At 41.0% G+C, this 21962-nt stretch overlaps 1 protein-coding gene across 1 annotated transcript in view; it reads right to left on the bottom strand.

Annotated features, from left to right (window-relative positions):
* ANTXRL (ANTXR like) overlaps window positions 1-21962 on the bottom strand; it is a 57201-nt gene that overhangs the window by 5183 nt on the left and 30056 nt on the right. Inside the window, exons 13-17 of the mRNA XM_050305238.1 lie at window positions 21551-21646; window positions 21125-21163; window positions 17894-17992; window positions 16989-17156; window positions 15759-15839 (exon numbers count right to left, since the gene is read on the bottom strand). Coding sequence (XP_050161195.1) covers window positions 15759-15839; window positions 16989-17156; window positions 17894-17992; window positions 21125-21163; window positions 21551-21646 — 483 coding nt within the window. The remainder of the gene's footprint in view (window positions 1-15758; window positions 15840-16988; window positions 17157-17893; window positions 17993-21124; window positions 21164-21550; window positions 21647-21962) is intronic.

Raw genomic sequence — 21962 nt, 5'->3', positions numbered from 1 at the left:
TACTTTGACTCATCAGCAGATACTCAAAGGAACTATAAGCAGAGGGGCCAGGCTGCACTTCATCCAGTATTATTCACTGGGTCCTAGACATGACATTCAAACCATGCTGTACTGAAGCTCAGCACTAGAAACCAATGCTTTCCTTGAATTTCAGAGCTCCTGCCTACAGTGAATAGCTCAGGACTGGTTTAAACCAAAAGGGACTACAATGTGACTTTGCTCACATGTGCTCTCTGCTCTGCCACTAGAGCTATGTAGAATGTGCCTAAAGTGACAGCTTCACCAAAGCCATGCTTGCCTTAGTGGGATCCCTGACTGACAAAGCTGTGCTTGGAAAAAAACTCATACAGGATTATACCAGAGGAACAACATTAGCAAAGACAAAATCTGTAGCTTTCATTTTCACAGTGATCCTATCCTGGTTGGTATCCATGCTTTGAACATTACAATGAGATAGTACATCTGTCTTTTGTGCCCCAATGTAGATGTGGCTTCCCTCAGAAACACCAAGGAGTTGTGGGACTTGCACAGAGGGCTCTCTAATGAATGTGTTTTCAGAATGGATGTGGGATGCAGGACCTGCGGATTGAGATTTTAAAACACGAGTAGCTTGGGTTTGGAAAAAAATGCAAGCACTGAGGATGTCAACCATAGGCTAAATGCAAATATTTCAGGGTTTCCTTTAGCCAAAATAAAACTTTGCATAGGTTCCCACTAACCAAGTTCCAGACAGAAAGAGAGACAGACAGACCCCAAAGACCACCTAGCCTTTCCTGTGGAGAGCAGCCAGAGGCTCTGAGTAATTCAAAACCTACATGGCAACCTCAATCAGACACCTCCGGTAGGTTGCATGCTACAGTCCACAAACTAAATTGAGCTCAAGGTTAAGCCAACATCCCCCAGGCAGATTCAGGAGAAGGACTCCAAATATAGAAAACTTATTTCAAAGCTAAGCAGCTGTAGATCATGATTCGCCCTAGCTACCAGTGGCTGTGATAACAGGAATACAAGAACCCACACCAGTGACAAATTGCTCTTGGATCAGTGCTGTCTGGCATGAGAAAACTCTGAAGGTGTTTAGGGAATGGGCTGAGTTTCTGTGGCAAACCCAAAAATCACAATTTCCTCAGGAAACCAGGCAAAAACCATCACAGCAGCACCACAACTATTTGTTCTGTTAAGTGACTTCTAATGCCTGCACCTTTATTCATGAAAACTATTTCTTTAAAAAGAAGAGAATCATTTAAGTCTATGGCTTCTCTGAAGGAAGGCAAGCAGCATTTCAAACGAAGCTTGTGTAAGCTCCAGAGAGCTCAGAAAATGACTCAACAAATGTACTAACACCCAAAGGGTACCACCCTACCACTTAGTTGGACTGGATGGCTCAAGGATTCAAGAGCTCAGCTGCAGACATGAGTTGTTTGAATGGGCATGTTGTTGCCTGCACATGAGACATACTCAGTAGTTCTCTGTCCCAGCTTTCAGCATCACAATTCACCACTACACTTAAACAACAGCATCATGAGTAGGACAAAATTGCCTTTCTAAAAATCTAGGCTTGTTACAGCAGACTTTGGTCACGAACTGGGCAATATTATACTGGGGCCAGAGTCTTTTCATGGAGGCAAATGGCAAAAGCCAAGGTCCTGGTTGGTTCTGCAACAAAGATAAACCACTGGATCAAAAAAACCCAAGTCAATGCTTTGCTCTACTCCATCACAGAACTGGAGTCCTCACCAGCATTGCAGTGAGCAACCATCCTTGTTAGCTATTTTTCTTTTGCTGTGCTCTACTCTATTCAGAGCACAATTGGAAATTCAGCACTGCTTAATAATATGCAATGAATGCTATAGATATATTTAACAGTTGTACATCAGATTCATTTAAGAAAACTCAACCTTGTTATTTATAAAGTTATGAATTTAGAACAGCTAATGAATCAGGACAAAAGTAAAAAAAAAAAATAAGAAAAAAGGTCAGAGGTACTCAGATGAGATGCACCATATGGGAAATGAAAAAATTTAGGACAGAACAATCTCCCTCACAGTAAGTGCAAAGCTGCAAAGCCAACACTAGTGCTTTTGCTCCCAAGCCTTTCCTGCTTCTCTGTTGTGTCTCTCTCCCAAACATCAATTCCAAATATATTCATAGTCTATAATCAAAGGGGATCCCATAAATCTGTTTGCATTACTTTCACTTCAGTTAAAGTGATAGGCGACGTCAAACTGCTGCCAGTTTCTGCCACACTCACTGATTTGTCAGACAGATGGGTAATTTAAAGGCCATGCGCTGCATTGTGTCATGAAAAATACGGTTGGGTTGGGGGAGTCTGACAGATAGAGGCTTGGATGATCGATGTATGTATTGTGACACTTCCTCACAAAAGATTATCAGTGTTAGCCTACAATCTCATATATCAAAGACTTCTGGTGAATACTGGAGCAAATCCTCCTGAGCACTTCAAGCAGCCATTGATAAAATGAGGCCGAACTCTTAGCCAGCGTTAGGATTAACAGCTGAAAGGGAAAGAACAAATGATATTAAATCAAAAGTCACAGTTTGGACTTATCGAGTGTATTTCATCAAAGGATTTCTAGGTTGAAGAAGCCCTCCACACATCACAGTTTCCTAATAATGGAGGGTCACTGCTATTCTACCTAACATGTGCATCCCTCTGTGGTTAGTTTATAAAAAGATTCATGATGTTTCTCAAATAAACATGCTAACCACAGGATTTTTAATATTTTCCGTTTGAAAGAATTAAGGAATTTCCTCTCCAAAGACATGTAAAGGCTTTTAAATCCTGGACAACAAGGACAGAAATTTACGTATCCTGCACACTCATCTCTGCTCTTCCTGCACAGAGTATTAACAGGGATTAAGAGCCATCCCAGTTTAGTAGTGGAAATAGTGTATTTTTTCCAGAAGCATGGTATACACTGAGTGTTTCAGGGAAGGTGTCAGAGTTGCAAGGTGCAGTAATACCAGGATGATCTCAGGCACAACAGCTGTCGGTAGCTGCTTTATTGTTTTCTGGGAGGCAGATGATGTGCGTAAATCCAGTTCTGTCTGGTTTTGGCCCCGCTCGCAATGCAGCATCCCTCAGATGGTGCGACCCACACCGCGTACTGTCATTCAAGCACCAACTGAAGGTCAGCAATGTGCCATATGGAGTTACGCCCTTACTTCAGCTCACATCTGCACAGTCTTCCTAATGCACAATTATTTTGCCTCCCCATATGTCCATCCACTTGTTAGGCTCTTGTTATGCTGCTTGCCAAATTGGCTTTTCAAAAAGTACAAATACTGAAGCAGCAGGATCTGCCCTTGTCCCAACTTCAGCTTTCATCCCAGTGTAACAATCACATGTGCAATTCAGGCACTTTGTACTTCTAGGCAATGTCTCCTCGACCACCTAGGATGTGTTTTTGTGTGTGGTTTAAGGAGGGGGAAGGAAGGGAGGAACCTCTTGAAAGCCACTGCATCATGTTGCTGGGCTACTTTCATCACAGTGCTCAGTACATCATTCCCCAGCACTCATTTCTCCAAAATCTTTAGCTACTACTCAGCAAGTTTTCAGTGGAAAGAATCCAGGCAATTCAAAGAGTGCCATGGGGTAGTCTCTTCACCCATGGTACTAAGAGAAATTCTGCAAAAAGTATTTAAAAATCCAGACCATCTACCAGTGTCTGCCCCTCTTCTCTCTTCATTTTAATACATGCATTGGTTTTTAACAAAAATCAAATCCAGTTTCGTCTCTGTGCATACCAGAGTGTTTGTGTACACGAAAGTATGCCTGTTTCTTATTTTTAGCTACATTAGTTGACTTAATAAAAGATATTCTCCCTGTTACAAATCTTGCTTGAGTTTCCATTCCCTCTTGATTTTGCTTATGAAATCTCAGTGCTGCAATTCTGAATTGCAGAGGTGACTGAAAAAGAATTGGTTTCACTTAGTTTACTGAATTTTCTTGGTCTTTCGTCTTGTAAGAATATGATACTTGCCTTTACAGTTTAGAATGGATTAAAATAAAATAATTCCTTTAAAATTTGAGCATAGCCATCCAATACACTAGACCACCAAATTAAAAAAAAACACCCAAAGTAGCTCCCAGTAAGAAAGTACTAAATTTTTATTATATTTTAATAAAAGTATTATTTAGGATGCTGAAATATAAAGTGAACATAATTTCCTTAGGCTCAAATGAATAATCACCTCTCTCTCCCTAGTTTTGTTTATGGATGTCACTGGGATGACTCTGCCAGCTTGCTGTGGATGTGGTTTGTCAGCTTCACTTCCTAAATATCCCGTGTAAAAATGTAGCTCTAAAACTCAAAAGAATAGATTCAGGCTTTTATGTTACCTACAAAATCACAGGAGTGAGCATCTACAAGTGAAGCATCAGCTAAGTGTAGATTTTGATCCACACACCTAGAAAACCATGGGATATACATACACCTTTAAGATCAGTGATAATGCAAAAATTGGATCTTGGAAAAATTAGGGATTACCCTGTCCTCTAATCAAGAACAGAAGTGTTCTAGCAGAAACACCTAAACAGAATATCCTAAACAAGCCAGAATGGGAAACTCATTTAGTGAGTTTATTTATAGAGGTAGATTATGGATACAATTATTGTACACATAGAGAGCAGAACTGAGGTGGTACAGAGCTTTCACTATTTGAGTTCCCTGGGCAAGTGTCAGGATTAGCAGCTGGCTTCTCAGGAGCCAGGATCTATGTGCATCAGCCTTTGCCAAAAGCTTCCTCACACGGCACTGCTTCACGCTGACTGTGCGCTCAACATGTCACGGCTCATTAAAACCTTCATGGGTTTCCTGGGAATTGCACTGATTACCCTGAAGCATACAGGCTAGAAATTAGTGAGCTGCTGAAACAGTTTGTCACGTAAAACCTAAGGCTGCCTGGTTTTCAGGCATACACAAGTAACTTTTACTAACTCCTACTTTTACATTTGGGACTCCTCAAACATGGTTTTTATATTGAAAAATAAAGTACTGGAAGTCTCAGAGATTCCCATATCACCAATTTGGTGACTGACCATGGTTCCAGGCCAATAAATATGTAATTTATGATTATTTTCTAATTATATTACTTAATGATTAAGTTCTAATTATCAACATCAATTATACTGTGGTTATTGTATTAATCATTAAAATTAATTTATTAAATTATAATTAATTTTTATATGTAGCCATTTTAAGTTATTAGGCCTCAAATAAAAATCTTAAATATCATCAAGTTAAAATATCTGTTTGCATGAAAACCTGACTCTTTACATATCTTCCAATTTAATAAGTCCTGTCTTGTAAATAACAATTTTCTTGGAATCTATCTGGTAGTTCCCCAGTGATGCCTATAATTATGATAACCCAAAACTATGAAAAGATAAGAGAAAATGGGGTTGACTGAAGAGAGGAGTAAAGTAAGGGCAAGTAAACTGGCAGTGTCAAACAATGAAAATGTAATTATTAATTATTTCCTTTCATGCTGCTTTTAAAAAGGAAAATCAATTCAACCCATTCTTGAGCCAGTTATTATCTGGTCTTTTTATAAGTAAACTCATATCCCTTCTGCTCCCTCCTTCCATAACTGAATTATTGGAGGGGAAGGAAATTACTGCACTGTGGATTGTGAATCACTCATATTATAAAGTAAGGACCCTATAATGGCCTTGGGCACATCAGATTAATTCAAATCAAAAATTACAAAATGATGAATGTAAATGAACAAGGATGATCCAAGCAGTAGCAGAAAACTGTTTACAGCACAATATGAGTGAGGTAGGGCTACTAAGAGGTGTAACCTCCTGGGCTCACTGAACATGCTTCACACCACAAAATGAATTAGACTGAGCTTTAAGATGTGGGAGGTAACACAACTCTAAACAGGACACATGTACTGATGCTGGAAGGGGCAGTGATATTTAGAAGCAGATGAGGCACATGTGTATCCTTTACAGAGTCTACAAAAACCCTCTTATAAGCAAATCTATGCTTTTTCTCTTACTTTTCAGCTACCAAACTAAACCACCCACAAATCCTGACTCAGTGGTGCAGCACTATGGAGACATGGCATAGAAAGTTAATCCCTGCTTCAGAAACTCTGACTCCCAAGTCCCAAACAATAAGATAGCTGCACATGGACCAGGAACTGATCCCACTGTGACAGTGAGACACAGCTAAGCAATGCCTTCAGCTACTGACACACTCAGAAAAAAACTATTGTCTTAGCCAGGGTATGGCCAACATTGCTGCCCAGAAAGCCCAGGGAAGATGCCTGAGCCCCTCTCACAGAGGCAAACAGGCACTAGCCTTGATTTGAAAAGGAGCTGGGAGAAGAAATCCTTCAGAAGCGTAGTATGCCCTCAGACACTATGGCTGTGGGAGCCCAATAGCTGAGAAAATAGGATTTATGGGGTGAGGAAGGGAGGAGGGAGCACAGGAGCTCTTCTTTTGACACGAAATGTGTGATAATCCCATCTAGGGAATCCCCTAGGGACCATGGGAGGTATGTTGCCAGGGCAAACTCACAAACAGATCCATGGCATGCACTGTGCATAACAGCAGCAATAAAAGTCATCTTTCGGTTCACTTGCTGGTCAATGGAAAAGTCAACAACAACCAAAAGTCTTCATTTTTCATGTAAAACAAGTATGTAAAAGTAAGTTTAATTCAGGATTGAAACACGTTGTTCATTTCAAAATAACTTTTTGGAGTTTTGGACAGAAAAGGTGTTTCAAAACAGAAATTGAAAACATTGAAACTTGTTCAATGGGTATTTTTTCCACTTCAGCTAATTCTACTAACATGAAAAAACATTTACAGCTTTTAGTCAAAACAAAGACAGTCTTATGGAAAGCAGTGTTCAAATCTACTAGGGAATTAAAATAGGAACTGTTTTGCAGTAAGATTAATAGCTGCAGTATCCCAGGCTACTGTAGCTTCTTTAATCAGAATACCAGAGTTGAATACAATCAAGTACTGATAGTTTCCCAAGACACACGCATCTGCAGACACTATTCCCCAGTTCCCAGTCCCAACTGTGCACAGCACCACTTGAAAGGAAGGGGTCTTCTGGGAGCAGTCTATTCAGTTAGATTTAACACCAGTGCAGAAATAAAACTGAAGAGAAGGGAGCTAGTGCCAATTCACCACTGGATAAAGCAGCCAATAATGAGGTATCTGAGGGAGAAATAACTCAGCCAGGGAAATTGGCCTTTTAAGCTAGGACCAGGACCCTTCAGCAAAATAAACTTTGTGCTGGACACATCCCTACCATCCAGTTCTCATACCTGATTCCACTTTTTCAGCTTAGGCACATCAGGAAAGCTACACAGAGAACCCATTCCAGTCCTGAAGACAGAGCTATTCCAATAAAATGCATCACACTCCATTCAGTAGGGAACTGCATACTGTTTTGAGCCTTGCCTCAGCGAGGAAATGCAGCAATGGGCTACAAACACCTCCTGAAAGAATGGCCAGAGTCACAAGATATCTTGCAGGAATGCACAAAACATCACATGTCTTGGACCTTGCTGAGGCTGTGGCTGAAGTAATGCACAGTGCAGACCCATAACAAAGCCTGTTGATTCTGAGCCTTAAAAAGCTTAAGTGACAAAGGGAACAGAAAAGAAAACCATGGGGCATAATCAATGTTAAGGTCTATCAGGAACACTTTATATTCAGTACCAATCTCAAAGTTCAGTCACACCAGACCAAATCCTACCCAAACCTCAGAGAAATACCTCAACTTAAATGTCACAACATGCGACTTACTGCCTTCCTCTTTTCTGACAGCTTTTATGGAGGAGGATCCCAGAGTGGAGGAAGTGAGGAGAGCTACTGTCAGGTCATGTCATTTAATCAAGGTTATGCAGGGGGAAAAAATGGTATTTACAAGTTCAGGACTCGTGACTCATATCCCTTGTTTTAACCACAGCACCACACATTTCTACACTTGAATGCTGACCAGACTAGAATGTGGTTCAAGAAAAAAACAGCCATGGTTGGTTTGCAAAAGATTTTCCTCCTTCCTTTGGCGTTTTCAGGGAAAAGGACATTGCATTTGTCCATCTCTTAGAATGGGGAGGGCTTTGGAGCATAGCAACAAAAGCAACAAACATTTGCTGGGTGCAACAGGCTCAGCCTTGAGGTATTGGTGGCTTGCTGGCAGCAGCAAATTAGGCCACAAAGGACTGTAACTGGTCTTGCTCAAACTGTAATTAAGTGTCATCATGCTTTCCAGGGTGAATTATTTGACTGTCTCTCAGGAGCAAGCTGGGATTACAGTGTGCACAGGGGAAAGCACAATGCTCTTTACCTGCCTAGGGTACAGGATAATGATAGAGACTCAGAGATTTCTGGTGAAAATGGTTATTATTTTTCCTTGCCTCAGATAAAAATGTAAGGTCCCGGCCCACCACACAGGCTGCCTCTTTGTTTACAGTCTGGAACCAGACACGAGTATTCCCAATGCTTCTCTGGGTAACTGGCCCTTAAATGGCTCTGCTGCTACCCAAAGCACATGGATGGTAAACCCACAGTTCACAGTTTCCTCTGTGCTTATCTCACAAAGATTTTCTTCTCCTGGGATGCGACTCACACAGTTCATTATCAATGCTGGCATATTGATAAAGCAAAGAAAACCTCTCCTCCCCCCAAAAGCTCCTATGTTAAGACAAATGGCAGATTACCTTGGGACACAACTACCTTACTCTGCTGCTAAAACCTCCAGTGTTGCTGAAAAAAGCTTAAAGTGTTTGCAGACCTGTTGTTCCATGAACAGTTCCTATCCAAGACTAAAACTAGCATATAAAACTGGAACATTCAAAGCAAGACTAAGTTAATCTTAAGACCTAACATACATAGATCTAAGCTCTTCAGGTTGTCTAGTATCTTTGTGTTACTTGTACAGTGACAGACTGTGATTTGAGAAGTTTTTTTTTTTGTACCACAACATGAATCACAGCGGTTTATACATAAGAACAGAGACATCTGAAACTACAGCTCCTCTGTAGAAAGTAATAAAGCCTTTTGATTTTTAGTTTATCACTCCGAACAATAACTTTAGTATGAATAATAGTATGAATACATCATCTTACACAGTATTTTTTATTTCTAGAGCTCATGAAGTGCTTAAAGGGCTGTAAGGAACATGGTCTTGCCCTCCTAGGATTTACTCTTCATCTCACTTATTGCTGTGGAACTACAGCAGAACAGAAGCAAAGTAGCTTATGTAAGCTACAGCCAGTGTCTTAACCACAAGGCCAATCCTTCTTCATCCTGTTGTGTGCTATATAACACCAGCCCTGGGACTTGCACCTGTGCTTCACAAGAAGGATGTTACTGAATGTGCCTCTGCTTCCCAAAGACATGGACAGACTACTAGTTTAACCTGGCAGCAGGTAGGCAGCACCTACCTCCAAAACCTATTTGTGAATTCCTCTTCCAGAACAGAAATAACATGATCCTGGCACAAGTGAGAGGTAATGCAGTATGTGGGCTTCTTGCAGGACAGGAAATTCATTAGTCACTGATTACATGTTTCCAGCTGCAGCGCTCAGCACATCCTGGGAACTGTGCATTAGGACATTGGTCCCACACCAGAGAGCGAGAGCCTTCTTCTCCCCCGTGCCATCTCTGCTACAGCAGAAATGAACCTTACAGATACTGGCATCCTTTGCAAAAAGAAAAAAGAAAATAGTATAATGGGAGCTACATTTTCATGGAAAGTGACAAAGTGAGATCACCTTACTGCAGCAGGCGATGTCCACTGTCTCTTTAATTTTTCAGCAGCTTATGAAGATAATTGGCTCCAGAAAGGTTAAGCAAAGGGAAAAGAACCCCAGTGACAGTCTGAAGGAGCTGTGTATTGCTTTTCCAGCACCCTGTGTTGCTCTGACAATTATTACTTGGGCTATTACAACACATCTCCAAGCAAGAGGCAGGGAAGCCTATTAAAAGCCATTACTCGGTCTTGAAGAGAAATAATTAGAATGAGCTCCACATAGCACTGGTACGTGGGCAGCTACTGTGGAGTGACAGGCAGTTGCTGCCATCACTGTGGGCTGCATTCAAACTGCTGACCACCTGTAGGTAGCAGCTAGAAAGTAATTACTAGTCATTAATAATCCATAAGCTTGGTGTCCCATCATTCATCCAAGGAGCCCCAAGTGCCTGGCAGAACACTACACCTCACAGCTGTAAAGAAAGTAAACACATGCGTTCCCATTATTTTGCTGTTGGGAAAACCACAGCACACAGATGTCATGGTCAGCATTACAAGGAATCACTCAAAATTTGAGGGTAATCAGACCTTCTGGGCTTTAACAAATCTATCAGATTAAGAGTGATCACTCTGAAAGGGATGCACAGAATAAGGAACCCAAATACTCATTTCAAAGGCAGCTGTTTAAAATTCTGAATGTTATGCCTTGCTCAAAGTCACACAGTAACTTAATGGTGAGGAAAGGAGCCAGAAGTCCTGGTTTCTAAAATGACCAGCAACTCCTAATTTGTGACATTTTTGGCTGCACAGCAGCCTTTTTATCTTCAGTTTTATGAAACTGAAAAAGGAAAAAAGGCTTTCAGAGTTTTGTACATCAACCTGGTTCTAGTCCCCTTCCCCAGGAACAGCTTTACATGTGCAAACCACAGCATAGTACTGCTAAAGCATTGCTTTTCATTAAGTGAAGTCTCATCAGCATACAAGGGTAATGATGACAGCAAAATCTAGTCTACACTCTCACTCTCTGTTCAAGTAACAAAATTTGCAGTGACAATAACAAGATCACTTTCTAAGTCTTTAAAGTAAAAGAGGAATTCTGTCAGGAGAAAAATGTCAAGTTTTAGTGAAGGTTTTTGGTAAACCGAGCCTCTAAGAATTTCCTGTGTCAGTATGTGTTGAGAGGCAAAATGGAATGGATTTGCTGAAAGCAGCAACTAGACAGACCATTTGAAAGAAGCACTTCACCTCCCTCTCTGCATACACTGGGGTGTTCAATGTTTACTTGCTGGCATTGGTAACAACCCCACTTTTGATCCATGAGGCCAAGGGGAAGAGCCTGAAACTTATGTTTTGCAGACACTACTGACATCCTGCCCTACCAGCTGCCATGGTTTCTATGAAATACTTCAAGATAACCAGACATTAGTATTTCCCAAACTCCAATCTTCATAGCAGCCCCCTGCAAGCTCAGATGGACAGTAACACAATGATGGGAAAGTCCTCAAGAAAGTCAGAGTATCTTGAGCAACACCCAGGCCATATGGCCAGTCTGCCACATTGCTTGTTGATGGATGAGCAGTGTCCGCATTTCAGAGCTTTCTTGGGCCAAAAGAGTGACTGCTGATTCTCTAAAACTTAGATTTCTGGGGGAGGAAGGGACAAATAGCAGCCTAGCTCCAAGGGACCCATCACTGCAGCAGTGGCACGAATGCCTGTGAAGGCTTCACCTTTGTATATTCCTTCAAGGCAGAAAACCCAGCAACCCGCAGAGCCACTAGCCCTTTTCCATCTCTTCACTCCTCTGCTGATGCTGTCTGAGAGCTCAGCAAAAATCCATCCCACAAATAACAGCCTAGCTGCTAATGATGGGGTAGAGCTAAGTATGTTTATCCACTGCTGTCCCATCTTGATGAAACAGAAACTCCTGCTAGAGGTGACCTGAGGAAGTCAAGTGAGGAGGATTCTGTGACCCTTTACTGAGATTCTTGCCAAACTAATAACAAATTTCAGTGGTGGTGCCATAACACAATCTTGAATGAGGACCAAGAGGAGGAGGTGTCTGTAGAGCCAAGCCAAACTCTGTGGGCACAGTCCCAGGAGAAGAGGCAGAGCTTGTGCTTAGCTGGTTTTCTTTAAATAAAAAAAAGCTCCTGTGACTTTCACAGCCAGTCCTATCAATACCATCCTGCCTAATATTGATGAGTCATCCATCCTGAGATCCTCTTCTTGTTGAACCTGTGGGAGGTATGAGCCAAGGTACAGAAGCTCTTGGAGCCTCAGCCAGCTCTGCAGCAAAGCACCAAGAGCATGATGATACCAGCAGCTCAGTTCCTGAACCATGAGAGGAATGGGGTAAGGAGGCTGCTGACAAGCCCATTGCTCCCAGAAAGCAGGACTGCATGGCACCACTTGGTCTCAACCCAGGGGAGGGGCATGGAAACAAAAACAGAGAGAAAACAGGGAGAGGAAGAAACCACAGAAGGAAATGGAAGGGAATGTCTAGGGCAGGAGTCCAAGTAAGGCACAGGTAAGGAAAAGAGCAGGTGGTTTGGGAATGGCAAGAGGACCATGATGAAGGAAGAAGCACAGTTGAATGGACAGCAGACCTGGTCACCCAGAGAAAAGGATAACAGAAATCCCTTGCAGCAGTCAGTCCTGTACTCATACACATGCTTCAGCTTCTATTTCCACTCCAAGGCTCTCACATACACTCTGGAATGGGTTTCACCATATATATATATATGTATAGATATATATATAAACAGTGACATTTTTAACTTCTCTATGGGAGTGGGGAAGAAGTCAAGATTTAAAAACCTGGGGTAGCAATACTGCCTTTGCTGTGTGGTTTGTAGATCCAAAGAGAAGAGGATTGTGTTGTAGGAGAAGATGCTGAACAACTGTGAAAAAGTGTAGCAGAATTTTGCTTCTCTGTGACAAAGCCAGATACATTGGTAAATATACAAAACCCAACAAAACTATTACAGAAAGTTTTTCTACAAATATTTTTCAGATTTTTTGGGGGGAATAACAGCTCCCAAACCACAGTATTCATTTTCAAACAGGAAGAGAAACTACTCTTTTCAAAATATTTTTAAAGATTTTTTTAATGTCAAAACGAAAAACAAATTGTCATTTTCCCCATGTCCCAGAAGCCTTATGAAAAATATTTTTCTCCCTGTACTGTGGATGTTCTCTTCTCCATAATTAGTATTTTCATTATACAGAAAAAAGTGGTTTGCTATAATTTCACCCAGTGTCTGCAAGAAGGGAACATATGCCCAACTGAAGCAGCAAAAATGGAAAATGAAAACTTTTTTTTTCAGTGGAGGTAAACTGTGAAACAAGTTTGGAAAATGCAACTTCATTAAATCTTGTTACAGGGAGAAACAATGTATATCTCTGGTAACCCCTAAAAATGTAAAGGTAATTCTTTGACTGAGTCTGGGAACTTCAGAGATAGGAATTTTCCAAGTTATGAATCCAATGTCACTCCCAAAACAGAGTTAAATTGTGTTTCTTCTGCTTTTCAAGTTTTACTGAACAACCAAGACAGCTATGAAATGACCTTAAAATAAAACAAAAAAGGCACACTTCTTAAAAACACAAAGAACTCTTTCCCCTGCCCCAATCCCTCAAAACCCCACAAATCTAAGCAATCCCTCACTCCAGGATCACCACACAGCCGCTGGATGTCCCAGGCTGGAAGAACACCACGCACTAAGGCATGTCAGGCTCAACTTTCATGTCTGCCCAATACTAAACTAAATCCACTGACTGCTGTCAGCACAGTTGTACAGCAGTGACCTTGTCTCCTCCTAGGGTGAATCAAGCAGAGCTGTGGGCTTGTCCCTGGGGCTTGCAGGCTCCTCCAGCTCTGCACAGCCAGAGTTCCAAGGTCTCCGTGCTGCTGGTCACTTACAGCACTGGCCTGATCTTCCCATTCTTCAGCCATAAAGTGTGTGCACACATGTGCATACTCACAGACACTTAATGTGTGCATACAGGTATATTTATACACATCCCCTCACCAAAAACCTAACTTACAAGGAGTCAATTCCCCACTGAGAGACTGTTACTAGAGGAGTTACCCAAACAGTAAATAATAGCCTTGCTCCTTTCTACACTAATTTTCTCCATGAAATACAGGCCTGTGATTATTATTTTTTTTTAAACAGCAGAAGGATATTTCATCATTTTCTTGTTTCACGTACAATATTCTTCAGCCTTAGTTAATTTCACAGGCCAGGGAACAGAGATGATTCTATGATTCCACTGAATCTGGCTCAATAGGATTCTTTCCACCCTATTTCCCAGATGTACATTTGATTTTTCTAATGTTCTCCCTGTTACAATAATCCTTCAGCTCACTCTGTTTTACATTGCCTCTTTTCAGCCCCTTGCTCTCCTCACAGCAGAGCTGTAAGGCAAGGAACTGAGGATCCCTGTTCAGAGTCAGCCCCCTGCATGTTTCTTGACCATGCAGGCTAACAGAGGCTCTGTTGTGCTCTGCAGTGATAGAAATGTCCCAGCCAAGGGAGTGAAAGGCAGAGGATAGATTCATATTCTACAATGTTAGCTATCAAAATACAGCTGGACCTAAAGAGCCTATTCAGAACCTCTAGATCGTGCTTTAAAAGTAAATAAGGTGTCTCAAACACAGCTGCCTTGAAAATGCAGCTCAGTGAAACAGTTAAGACCATTTTACACAGTAGCATAAGAAGCTGGGTTTGTTCTATTAGTTTCCTTAAAGGCCAATAGAAAAATGCAAGAGATTAAACTTTAAATACTGAAGTGGTATATCTTGTTAGTAACTAGACAAATGCCATAATAGGATTTTGCCAAAAGCCAGAAACATGCAAATTATTTGCCCTAGATGATGCAAATTAGGGTTAGTTTTAAATTTTGTTATTAACTTTTAAAATCTGTTATTAGGTGTGAAAGTCACACAGGCAAACGGGCCCAGCATAAGAGCCTCTGTACCACTCCTACCCCAGAAAAGCACTTTATGGCCCTTATTGCCATAACTCTGTAACTCCCTCCCCTGAGAGCAGAGATGATGAAATGTATGGACTCTGGCCACAGGGAAGAGAAAGACGCTGCCATCTCTGCTTAGTCCTCATGTTTCAAAGTACCATCACAGAAAGCCAAACCTGAAGGTGCAACAGCACTCAATTCTTAGGGAGCTGCCCCCTCAGAATAACAAAATAGAGACAACCATAATGGTGCCAGGCCCTCATGAGGAAACTGTGAGAGCTCTGAACTAAGCTATTGCCAGTGACCAGAGACAGTACACAGACATCTTTGTGGCTCTGAAAGGCACAAACTCCCTGCTTCCTCCCACGAGGAATCTACTCCTGACCTATTTTTGGCCAATAGACTTCATCAAGCAGGAGATACTCTCTGCCTATATATAGGGTATGATTGAGAAATGTGTCTGCACAGAATTCAACAGCAACTTTGCTCTCCATTAACCTATTTGCTTTTTCATTACCTGCACAGTTCATGATTTCTCTCAATAATCACTGAACTCCATTATTAAAGCAAGAAACATTTTTTATGAAGTTGAGTAGAAAACATAATTACTGTTGTAGAACAACCACTGCATATTAAATTTAAAACAAGTAGAACCCACAAGCAAAGAACCTGTCCTTTGACTCCAACATATTTGTCCTGGAGAAAAAAAGGCAAAGAATTTGTATGACTGAAACAGTTCTCATACACTATTGTGACCAGCCAGCTCCTTCCTCAGTCTACGCAAATTATCACAGTGGAGAAATTGCTGTTGACCTTTTGGGACAATACTTTCAAAAAGATGCCACAGCAAACATTTTAGCTTGTTTTGAAATATCTGTTTCTTGTCAGAAATGTTTGGCTTTAGCTTTAGGGTAATGTGAAAAGAAACAAGCTTACCAAAAAAAAAAAAAAAAAAGGCTGTTTGGGAGGGAACAGCATTGCTGATGCTGCTAACAGAGGAGTGACAGGCCAGTGTGTTTGTGATACTTTACCTTATCCCCTGGCTGTGGTCTCATAAGAGAGACTTGATCATAGCCCCGTCGAACCAAAGCCCACAGTGCATCAAGTTTGCCCTGGAATACAAAACCAACAAGATATGAACAAGAAATTTAGTGAAAATAGCATGAGATGAAACTACAGGTGAGTTAATCCAGCTTTCCTGTATTAAACTGCCCGCCCACACACTGGTCCTGTGCCCTTGCCTCTGTACACTGCTTATATCTGGACAACCAGAAGGACCTCTATGGGGTAACACATAACCCAATCTGCAGTGGGCCAAATTCTGTCTGCTCAAAACTCACTGAGGATGACAGTAGTTTAATGTGAGCAAGTCCCTTAGGAGAGACAATCAGATAGGTGTTACATTAAGGTGTTAATGTTACTTGAGGTGTTACAAAAGGCAAAACAAAAGTACTGTACCTATGGGAAGAGAGCTGAAACACTGATAAACAGCCACAAGGCTTTAAAATTCACGGATACTTTCCTGACAATAAATTCAAGCACTGTTGAATTCATCTGTGACTATGATGGGGAGGGGTTTGGGACAGAGCACTGGTTTGGGACATGGCCACACATTTCTGGGATGAGCATGGTATGCTGTCCCCTTGGCCATGCCAGCCCTCCAGTTTTCTTCCGTGTAAGCAGAGATAACAGCTATTCCCTGCCTCAAGGGTTGTGTGAGGATACATACATTAAAAGACATTGAAACACCAGATACTGTAATTACACGGGAAAAATGGGGATGAAAGTGTGGAGAGACTGAGTGACTTGCCCAAAAATCAAACACTTGGTTTTGTGGCTGAACTAGAGGGAAACAGAGCTGGACTCCAACCCAAGGCCTTAGCCACAATGCAGTCAAAGCAAGGATGGTACACTTTATCTGATCCTCTTTTTGACTGCCTTGAGATGGCATCTTGATCCCCAGCAAGAGTTGAGTAATCCACTGTTGCAATCCACACTGTGCCAAAGTACCTGGAAAGACAGTGTGAGCTGAGGAAAGGAATGTATCTGCTTATGCCTTTCACTCTTCCTCAAAAAAACTATGGCAACACAGTGTAAGGTGAGATGCATGTTCCAAGAAACAAGCAAAGTTGAGGATTAACAGCTACTTTTCCAAATAGGCTTTCCCAGCTCTACCGAAAGAAGGGTTGAGCTAAGGAAGTGGGATGTAGTGTCATATATGACGTAAGAGACCTGATAAAAATGAGGGTCAGACACACTACCTTGATTGGAGTGTACCATTTTCGCTGGGAAGGTGGTTTTCTCACGTGAGGCTTCTTTGGCTTGGGTTCCCATGGCTCATACTCCTGTTCTGGCAACTTAATAATAGCATTTTTGGGTTTCTCCAATTTCGCTCCTTCCTCCGTTGACCCCTTGTCTCCCCATCGCACCTGAAGTCAGGAGAGCACACTGTAAGTAGAGATACTTCAGCAGTCCCCACCAGTAAGTGGTTTCCACCGACATTAATCTAGTTTCCCATCAGATGTCCCAGTACCACCAGAAATTAGGTCAAATTTATGAAAGCACTGAACTCCTACCATAATCAGAAATACACAGAGTAAAATAGTTTCATTCAAAAACTTCTCACTTACACTTCAAGACTGACTTGTGCATGAATTGGATTTGACTCATTGGCCAATTTCAACATAAATGTGGTTTTGTGTATTAGGAGTTGATGCTTAACTGGAAAAAAACAAACCCTAAAGAAAAAAAAAAATCACTGGTTTAAATTCCCCAAAAAACCTGCTTTCAGCCTTTGTATCAATGGTACCCTCAAGTATTTAAAACCAGTGTAACCCTGCTTGAAGTCTTTGTGAAAAGAGAACTGGATACAACTGCACCTAAGGGTCTGACTGGGTACATTAAAACCTCTTTTGGTGTTTATCTCATTTCTTATCCTGCAAATTTTCTCTGGTTCATAATGCTAGATTCATTTAATTATCCACGCAAATGATAGCAGCTTGATGTCTGTTACTTGGACAGCAGGTGCAAATCAGGTGGACAAGCCCTAATTAAATATCAGCCCCCATCCATCAACGTACCTTTTCAAAAGTCGCATAAAAACATATTGGTACAATTTTTAACTAAATGTGATGGGTTTTACAGTACTAAAGAATAAACCAAATACCTCCATCCTCTTAATCCCACCAACACCTCGACCTCCATAATAAGATGCATCCACGGTTGGCCACTTTTTCTTTGGCAATCCATCTTCATCATCTGATTCCTGTGGGAAAGACAATGAGATATTACTGCTGTTCTCACATGAACAGCATAAACTACGGAAAACAGCTGAATATCCTATGGTCCAATCCTTGGATATCTGGCTTTGTGTGTTATGTTTATTTTTTGACCAAAAAAAAAAAAGTCTTTCATCTCTGCAGCTGCAATTCTGCAATTTAACTAGGGAAGCCAAAGAAGATTGTCTATTCCTCTCTCCAGGCAGCTTTTATTTAGTCAAATATGCACTGAGTTCTGAAATTCCAACTGACTTGTAAGGGATGGCAAAATGCAGATGAATCTTACGCTATACTGCATTGCCTCTATGCTATGCAGAAAATGCAGCAGTTAGCCCAAAGAAATAATTTATTAATTGCACTTTTAGAAATTAACGTCACCTAACAGAGGAAAACACTGTGAGTTTTCTACATGTGCATCAGACCCTCTTCTCATGGCAACTGTAACAAGTTACTCTACATTGATTCTTTGGGGAGTCTGGCACAAGCTGTACAGTTTGAAACCAGGAGTCAGACAGCAGCATCTCCAAACTGTCAGGGAGCTCGGATCCAGAACACTGGATCCAGAACACTGAGGTTATTTTTCAGGCACGTGCAAGTCAGAATCAGGGATTTACTTCAGGTTCATTTTTTTTGTTCTTGTTTAACTAAAAACTGGCAGATGTTTCTGGTTCGACAACCCTGGGGACACATCTCCAGCTCTATCATCTTGAGTCAATAGAAGTCACTGATATATGAATAGATTTCTCAGACTCCCCATCATTACACTAAGTCAATGCACCTGAAAGTCACACCATGACACTCTCCAAGTACACACACAAATGAGGAAAGGGCCCAACAAGCCTCCTACAATACTATCTTCATTCCTCACACACTGATAAAGACAAATAACTATACCTCATACAGATGTGTGTGCTGCTCTTGGACTGGCTATGCATAGTACTCTCTGCTAATTTCCATCAGTACAAGTATGTTTCTAGAAACACTACCTGGACCTAGCTTTTAATAAAAAAAAAAAAAATTAAAAATTAAAAAAATCAAGTGAAATCCAAATACTGTAGATGGGCATAAATTACTATCACATTACTAGCTGACAGCTTCTCAAAACTACCTTTTATATTTCTATTGGAATGTATCAGGAACTGAGAGCCCAAAAGTCAAGAATAGCTTTAAAAAAATATGATTTAATTTTTATTTGTTTGTATTTAGCTCTTAGGTTATGCCTTGGAGAAAGGTATTTCCATCAGTTATTCACTGACGTGATCTCTCAGCTACAGTTCAACGGGTCAATTCCTCCAACAAATTCTTTAGTATGGCCAGGCAAGGCTAGAGCTGACATTTCCATGTACTAATAAGGGGAGTTTGAGTTTGGGGTTTTTGTTGTTTTGTTTTGGTTTTTTGTTTGTTTTATTATTATTTGTTATTGTTGTGCTTTGTTTTTATGCTAAATCAGGGAAATAAGTATCCAAGAAAGGTATTGTGGTTTGGTGTTAGGTTTTGTTGCTGTTTCAGTTAGTTGGTTGGTTTGTTTTAAAGAGTCTGAAAAATGCACAAATTTTATCCCACTTCATGCCACATCTAAACCACTACCCAGTGAACTACATCAGCATTTTTAATACATTTATATTTGATTTCATTCTGAACCTGAGTACTGTATAAAATACTCCGCCTCTTATATGAGATATAACACAGATTTCAAGCGTTCACGTCTAACAGCTCTTGCTGCTGGCAAGGCTGACACTAGCAAGACGCAGTTAATGGCTGTTATTTTTCTAGCTTATACAGGATTCATATGAAATATCCCCTATACTGAACATACAGCAAAGCAACGTTTACAGCTACCACATGGAAATCTAATGCTTGTGGTTTAGAACAAGTTTTACATAACTATATTCAGTTTAAGAGCAGCAACACCAAACTATATCAGCTAAAGGACGAGTCACCATGCCCAGAGAGGCTAGTGCTAAGTGTAATGCAACAACAATCCATAATGGATAAAGACAAGGCCAAGTAAAGAGATGGATAACATCTGTATTCTGCGTTATTCCCGGAGGCTTACATCAGTTTAGTCTCTTTTTTTGCATTTAAAATTTCTGATGAAGAGAACAATTGCAAAGCATCGGGGAACTCTGCTGCAGGGGTGCAGTGCTCTCTGCAACCTTCAAACACAGTATGGCTGCAATTGCACATTTTGTGATAACACTATTCACACTAAAAACAGCACAAATTTCCGTGTATATTCTGAAGTTAAATTGTTACAGTGCTGCCGCTCAGGACAAGCACCAGGATCACATACACAGTAATGGTGGCCTCTAGCAACCTCAAAACAGCAGCTGTCATTGCCTTCTCATATTCAGGCCAAGTTACAGCAAGTTAGCAGCAAACTGTAAGATTCTCTTGTGTGTTAGGCAAGTATTTTTCTATCATTTAACTGTCTATGCCTATGAAAGAAATAAAGGTAGGTATAAGTTTTCTCTGCAGTAATTTTATTTACTACTTCTGTTTTCATGAAATTAGTACAGTGAAACTAAGCTGAGGTCAGGGTCAGTGAGTTACTGTCCCCAAAAGGGCTAAAGAGAACCCTGCCTCAAACAGCTCACAACCTAAATGGAGAAAGGCTAAATGTGCTTCCAAAGGTCACCCTGCAGAAGAGCCACAGCCAGGGCAGGCTTTTGTCTCCCTCTCCTGTAGCAAAGCCACAAGAATGTGGCCTTTGCTGTCTTTTCTTCCAGCTGCCAGACTGTTCCCTACTGCCAATCTGCGCTAAACTCCCACTGAGAACAATGTCAGCTTTACTAGAGGAGGGACAGCTGTCAGCACAGCCTGAGAAGCAAAGATTTGCTTACACACCTGTTTGAAGCACAGCAGAAGGAACAAAATACCATAGGAAATGTTGGTCTGTGGACTTCTAAGTTATGCAACTATTTTCTCTCTGGATGGAAGTAGTCTTGCTGTATGTATATAAAGAGGCCAGAAGGCAGAAATAACTGTCCTGACCAAGAGGACTTCCTTTCACAGCCTTCAAGGTGTCATTAAGACACCTACAGAGGTGACATTCCTAGGCAGCACAATACACTGCAGTGGTTGCAGAAAATGCAACAGCTCCAAAATAGCATACTCACAGGCTCTGGGGGTGGTGGTGGCGGTGGTTCCTTGATCACCTGGAATATATAAATATTGGGAGAAATCTGAGACAGTGGCAGGGCTCATCCATCTCAATGCTTTGTTCTCTTTGTTTTCTTGGTCATATCACAGATGAGTTGCCCTGCTTCATTCTCACACATTCAATCCCTACAGAAACTTAAGTGACATCACAAGCTTACTTAAACTTCTCATTCAGCGTAAAAATCACATATGCCTTGAAACAATCAAAAACCCAGACTAGAGTTACTTCAACAGGCACTTTAAGCAACTTGATGAATCAGGGCTTTACAAATATGGCAACATTTTTCTTAAGCAAAGTTAATCACCCACTCCAACACTTTAACTGTGTGCTTTTGCCAAGAATAGATGAAACTAAGTGAATAGTATAAAAAAATTGTACTTACCACTGTGCAGCAAAGGGGCCAAAACCACCACAGAAGAGCCAGAGCCAGTAGCAGAAAGAGAATCAGGAGAGCAATGAAAAGGATGGTCCCAGTCAGCTGCAAATAAGATGATTAGGTTATCTGTGTATGTCTCAAAGAAGGCAGGAGCCCTGAAGTTACACATTTAGAATCAACTTTCAATCACTACAAGGTCTCAGGAAGATTATGATCTTAATTTTCATTAAGATCGTAACAGTATTTGATGTGACAAACCTGTATTTGAAGTCACAAAATCAGGGGAGCATCTCCTGTTTTGCAGTGTGTATAACTTATGTATGAATTTATGGTATGTTTGGCCCAATTTATGGTATGTTTATAGCCCAAGAGTGTTTAACTTGTATACAACCCATTTTGTGCTGACAGGTCCCTTAAT

This window comes from Myiozetetes cayanensis, unplaced genomic scaffold (genome assembly GCF_022539395.1).
Source record: "Myiozetetes cayanensis isolate MyiCay16 unplaced genomic scaffold, myiCay2020 scf10, whole genome shotgun sequence".
NCBI classification, from domain to species: domain Eukaryota; kingdom Metazoa; phylum Chordata; class Aves; order Passeriformes; family Tyrannidae; genus Myiozetetes; species Myiozetetes cayanensis.
This window is presented reverse-complemented; position numbering and strand designations above follow the sequence as displayed.